This window comes from Agelaius tricolor, unplaced genomic scaffold, assembly GCF_023055355.1.
Source record: "Agelaius tricolor isolate 1412-34295 unplaced genomic scaffold, bAgeTri1.0.p SCAF_26, whole genome shotgun sequence".
Lineage (NCBI taxonomy): Eukaryota > Metazoa > Chordata > Aves > Passeriformes > Icteridae > Agelaius > Agelaius tricolor.
The window spans coordinates 5,820,993-5,827,239 of NW_027269286.1; the positions used below are offsets into that span (position 1 = coordinate 5,820,993).

General features: G+C 44.9%; 1 protein-coding gene across 1 annotated transcript; it reads right to left on the minus strand.

Annotated features, from left to right (window-relative positions):
• Positions 1–445: 445 nt before the first annotated feature.
• On the minus strand, positions 446–5,980 carry CBY2 (chibby family member 2). Its single transcript, XM_071448398.1, has 2 exons — positions 5,694–5,980; positions 446–3,298 (listed from the first exon to the last, which is right to left on the minus strand). Exon 2 carries the CDS (start codon positions 3,173–3,175, stop codon positions 2,198–2,200), a length of 978 nt encoding a protein of 325 aa, XP_071304499.1. The 5' UTR covers positions 3,176–3,298; positions 5,694–5,980; the 3' UTR covers positions 446–2,197.
• Between the last annotated feature and the right edge of the window lie 267 nt (positions 5,981–6,247).

Sequence of the window (6,247 nt, forward strand, 5' to 3'; positions counted from 1 at the left end):
AAAAAATATTTACCAGGTGTAGCCTTTTTCATGACCAGGAAGATTAAAGATCCAAAGAAGTGATCAAAGTGCAAAGGACTCACAAAACCTAATTCCTTCCAGAAACATCATTAGCATTCAGGAGAAGTGGTGTGTTCCCCTCAGGATCCTACATGTGTGCATGATATTTAAGCTCTGCCCAAACTATCTCAATTTTATTCACAAAGTAATAATTTCTCCACACAATAGAGAGATCTGAATCAGCTGCTTAATGAAGGCAGTGCACAGAAAGCAAAGCCAGGGACTGGGACACACTCCCAAGCTTGTGCCACTTCACCACTTGATGAAGCATCTCCTCTGTCTGGAACTGCCAAGTTTCTCACTCAGAGAGCTCCAAACCAAATGTCTGAGTTTGAGTTAATTGTCCTCAAAGTAATTATAGAGGCAACAGAGAGAAACAAGGGACTCCAGCTGGTGACACAGCCTACTTTTAGTCTAATAGGAGTGAGATTAATCACAGCCTGAACATGCCCATTCCTTCCTACAGGATAGAAAGGGAGCCCAGGAAGACTAGCTGAGATCTGGATGTCCTGTCCTGGATGGACACATGACATTAGATGAGATGACTCCTCCCAAACACCTGGTGGAAAGATGCACTCCCAAGTGTCTTTCTTGCCCATGTGTGGGGACATGGCAGGAGTTGGTATTCTGACCACTGGCAAAAGAGCAGTTTATTTCTTCTAATGGAACACAAATAAGTTTGTTAAGATATGAACACATGGTCAGAGCCATTTTCTTCTGCTGCCCTCCTCTGAACCTCTGCATTAGGGTCTTCATAGTCCTGTTTCTCCCTCTTACCAAACATTATGTTCAATGTTTGGTAACATTGGACACAAACATGGTGAGGGAGATGGCACAGAGAAAAGCAGCGTGTCTGAAGGCACAGAACATGAACATGTTCCCCAGCACAGTGCTGAGGTATTAATCTATTAGTAGCTATAACCCAGTCATTAAGCAGGAGCAACTTGCTGTCTGCACATCCACCTATTAATGAACACTGTTCCTCTTCTTCTCACCTGATTTTTACAGATGCAGCCCTACCCACACCAGTGAGAGCCAGCCATTTAACTTCATGCCTGAGAGATTTCCCTCAGCATCCCAAAGCTGGAACAGCAGAAGAAAATACCTCTTGTTTTAAGCCTCTGAAGTAAACAGTCATCACTTGCACTTGGCATGGTTGTCTGAGTGAAATACAAGGTGAAAGATAGTTCATGCTTTAGGTAATTCCATGGCAAATCACTTAAAGACTTTTAAACTAGAGTGACAGCCTGCTTTTGGGGTCCTGCTGCAACAGATAAACCTCACTGTAACCTCTCCTTTGCTTTACAGTAATGCTCCTACAATTGCACTGCAGAAGGCTCCCTCCATCTGTCCTGCCAGATTTCTTACAGGCTCCCATATTCTGCCTGAAAGATTGTGACACAGTGCACTGCATCCGGACTGTCCAAGACACAGGAAATGCATTTCCAGCCACTCTGGCCACACAACTGAGACCAGACCAGAATTTCAAACCTGAGCAGATCAAAAGGCTCTCATCTTCTGTGTCAGCAGATCACTGCAGACTGGCCTGTCCATTATAGTGTGAGTAGATGCCCTTCCAAACACTGACTTAAGCCATGGAACAACCATCAAAATGCTGCTTTTGGCAACCTACGCTCTTCCTCTGGGACAGGTAAAAACCTGCTTCATCTGACTATGCAAGAAATCAAGAGGGACCTCACTGCTCTGTGCAGGACAAGTCCTGCTGCCTGCTCCATTCTCCTCTGTGGCCTCCACCATGATGTCTGGGAGGAGAGATCCTCCTTTATTAATCAATGCTTTTTTAGCAGAGACTGTGAGTGTGCCCCTGGACTACAAGCTGGCACACTGTAATCAGAGTTGAGATCCTCAAGCAATAATCTTCTGAAAATCTAGACCTTGTTATCAGAAACTTTGAAATAAAAATGTTGGAAAACATGATTCCTGACACTAGGCAAATTCATGGCAGTCACCTACACCATATAACCAGAAGGTGAAATGTATCTAAGCAGTGTAAGAAAGTTTCAGAAGGACATGATGTTTGCAGATATCTTCAGGCTCTATTGGGATTTTATTAGGTTTCCCGAAAAAAGGAGACAAGCTTTCTGGGAAATGAACTAGCAGTTCTAAGTCCCAAGCTTCACATGTCTCCAAGCTGATGCTCAGTTGCCAGCTTCTGTCCTGCTTCCTCATGCATTGGGGAAGTGATGGCAACGATCTCCTTTTCCAGCATATCCATTTGAGCTCTAATGTCTGACACAGAGCTTTTCACAGCATTCAGCTGCAGCTTCAGTTTATTGTAATCCTCTTGGAAGGATCTGTTCATGTCATAGAGATTGTGACAGCACTGTTTCTCCCCAGGAGGATGGCTCATTTTCAGGAAGGTGTGGAGGAGCTCACATAAGTCCTGGAGAGCCCGGAGGATTTCATGCTCTCCTGGCATACTTGGGGCAGACTCAGTCTTATTCTGAGTTGCAGTAGTGCTCTTCCTTTTACCTTCATGTTTCTGCTGGGCGACTGGGCCAGGGTTACCCTTTTCCACAGCTGCAATGGTGTCAATGTTCTTCTGAAGATCTGAGCAGGCATCTTTGCTCTCTTCATGGACTGTGATGGCTTTTTGGCCTTTCCAGGTAAGCGCTTTATTCTCCTGCTGGAAATCCTCAAAGGTTTTATTCTTTTCCTGGACTGCCTGGAGAGCTTTGTTGCCCAGGCGGAGCTGAAAGCCTGTGCTCCTCTCTTGGAAGAGTGGAAATGTCTTATTTTTGTTCTTGAGGCTTTGCTGAATAGCATCTGTATAAATTAACTGGACAGATTTGTTCTGTGACTGGAGATATTGTAGGGCCTTGTTTTCTTTCCAGAGCATCCTGTTTTTGATCCAGAGGACCTGGTTTTCCTGCCAGAGTGCTCTGTTCTCCTCCCAGATGCTCCACTCATTCTGTGCCTTCTTGCTAAGGAGTTTCTGGTGTGAAGAAAAGGGTGGCTGGCAGTAGATGTCATTCACCCATTTCCCATCAATAAAGACAAACATCTCACCCCTTGGCTTCACCCGAGGCGTGATGCAGTCTGTCTCAGGCTCTGTGTGCTGCATGCTCTGGTTCCTCTGATCAAAGGCAGACATGGCCCTTCTTTAGCAAATTGAGGAGGACTGTAGGAAAAGGCTTCTTCCAGGGCTTCCACAAGTGGCTGCTGACCACTGCCAAGGAGTAGGTGACACAGTGGGGCTGGAGAAGCTTGATTAGGACTGAAAGAACAGGGAACACAAATACGTAGATTTACTGCCAAAATTCCAAATCAGAATCAAACTCCATCAATGACAGGACAAACAAATCAGTTCTCACAGTTAACCATGTTACCCCTTCGATGCTGAAGGGTAAGGAATCCACCAGATACCTTGTTGATAGAAGCTGAGAAAATTTGCATTGGTAGATAAAGCAGCTCTATGGCAGCACTAAAAGCTTTCTTATAAAAACCTGCACTTCCCCTTTATCTCTCTACCTCATTTTTACAGACCTGTAAGGGAGCAAAAGACTATTTTCTGCCTCAGAAAAGCCTGTTCCCAAATGACTGATGCACAAATACATTAAAAATTGTTATGAGGCTCAAACAAACTTTTCAAAATAAAACATTTTTACAGGTTCATAGAAAAAATCTGGCCTTGAGAGCAGGTTTTTCCTGCTAATGCTGAGTAGCCTGTGTTAACAGGATGCCACAAAAATGCAGTGACAGTTTTACTTTTTGATCTTAAAATCCACAATATGCACAAACCAAAGCTTTGGGCCATCAAAGCTTTGTTGCTCTTTGCATGGTTTTTTGACAAGCTCCCATCACCACAGTCCAAAAACTGTCACAACCCATAGATAATTCTCCACCTTTCATTCTCATTTCTCCTGTCACTCTTACTCTTTATATGCTTTGATAGCTCTGTTATTTTTCTTGCTTTCTAGACCTGCAATAGTGATTGCTTATCTTTTTCCTACAGTCCATCTGCCTCTTTTTCACATCATCAGAAAACTCATCTCTAAAATCCATACTGCAGGGCCAAACCTCTAATGCTTCTCATTTCAGACACAGAAGCCTCAGACTTATCTGTTGAACACTCTCCCCTCCTTTCCTTACCCCAAATATTGCAGCTAAATCACCTTCTAACCATGAGAAAACTGGGGCAAATTAAGGATTTCAGTCTTTTACATGGGAAAAAAAGTAACGACCAACCAGGCAATCAAAAACTATTGTTTTGTGCCAAAGAAAACCTTGTTTTCTGCAGCTTAACCAAAATTAAATGTATGTGATTTTCATGATGAAGTTATTTGATCTGAGGTTGAACTATTTTTTTATAACCAAATTGTTGGAATTCTCAAGGTTTCTGCACAGAATTTCTAACAGCACAAATGTGCCTTTTTCTAGGTAAAAAAAAAATTAAACAAATAAATGAAGAAGTTATTTGAGTTTCACTCAGGTGTATTCCTCTCCCCTTTCTGAGGTCTCTCAGCTTCCCTGCTGTCCCTTGGAAAGCCCAGTTCTGCCTTTCTGTCTGTGAGGAGAGTTTTACCTTCATGAATCTTCCCCTCATATCTGTACCCTAAGCATCGAGCAGAGGGTGACCCACAGCCCCCAGCTCTGCCATCTCAGTGTGTACCCCCTGTCCTATTGCTGCCCTCTCCTTTTCAAAACCTGTTGCTCTCCCCTTTCCCTGTCATTTGCACCAACAACACCGCATGTCCAGGCTCCTCCAAGTTATTTCTTAGAGCCAGCATACATAGATGCATCCTGTAACCCCTTCCCAAGCTTGTCCAACCACTCATAAAATTACTTCTTCATTGAAAATCCCAAATTCCTGCATTTAGGAGAGGGCTATTACAGTATAGGTCTATTTGCATTAACATTTGATTTTATTGCAATCTGTTTACTGTCTGAATTTCAGGGCTGTCTTCCATATCATCTGCTGCTTTATCTCATGTCACACTTCTGTTTTCATAACATCATTCTTCTGCTAAAAAGGTATTTCCCAAAAACTCTGGTTTGGACTTTTTTTTTCCCCACTTTACGTCCAGAGCCATGCATTGCTCCCTCCCTTACACCCCGTTCCCCTGCAGCCTTTCCTGTTCTATTGGGGTGCCCAGTCCCATTTTTTCCCCCAAAAGCCCCAAAATGGGGGCCTGGTGAGGGGTGAAGGGGCAGAGGGCAAATCAGCCACAGAGGGAACAGACTCCTAATTATCCAGGGAAGATGCAGAACACATGCAACATCAGAAGCCCAGACCCACGTGCCTATCATGGACAAGCAGCTACAGTTCTTAAAGTCACTTACAGAGAAAGTGTTTAGATTGCACATTTTCAGGATAAACAGAAATGTACAATATATATGACTTGGAAGGACATTACCTCGGGGACAATTAAACTTGACAGTGGCTCTGTCAGCTCTTTTGCACTGCCAGGGAGACATTGACCCAAGCTTTAGGGAGATACTTCAACATCTCAATGCCTCCCATATAATTTTTTCCCCCATCTCTGAATAATCCCAGGAAATGCTGGGCAGCTGGGTGGATGGGCAAGGCCGCCAGCTGCAGGGAAGCCACAGCAGACCAAGAGAGGCTGGGCAGTTTGGGAGCACACCACTGCAGCCCCAGTGATGCTCACCTTCTCAGCGCGGCCAGCGGTGCTCCTTCCCTCTCCCCAGAGCCGAGCTGAGCTGCTGGGGTGTCCAGGGGTGGCGGGGTGCACAGCAGGGGCAGGGGACTGAGGCTGATGCGAGCACTGCAGGACCTTGTCCCAGAAGCAGCCACCTGCCCCCCGACCCTCCAGGGCCTGGGAGCTCCCACACACCCTCCTTGCGCAGCTCCTTTCTGCGCTCCTTTCGCGCTGTCCTCACAAGATGGGCTCTGCCTTTTCCCAGCGTTGCTCTTCTGGGCTCTTTCTCATGGAAATGACCTTCCTGCTAGCTCGGCTCCCATGCCCTTTCCTGAACCCAGGCTTCCTGACCTCCCTTTGATGCTCGTAACTGAGAACAGTTTGGATGGATTCTTTCTCCATCACACCCTCTTAAAACAAATTTTGCTTTTATTCTGAAACTTCAAATTCTGTTTGCTGCTGAACTGATATTGATACATTCAAAAATCACTTCCTTGTATGCACTGTGAAAGTTGAAGTTATTTTCTGAGGGCAACATGAAGCTCTTCTTTGACTATAAGAGC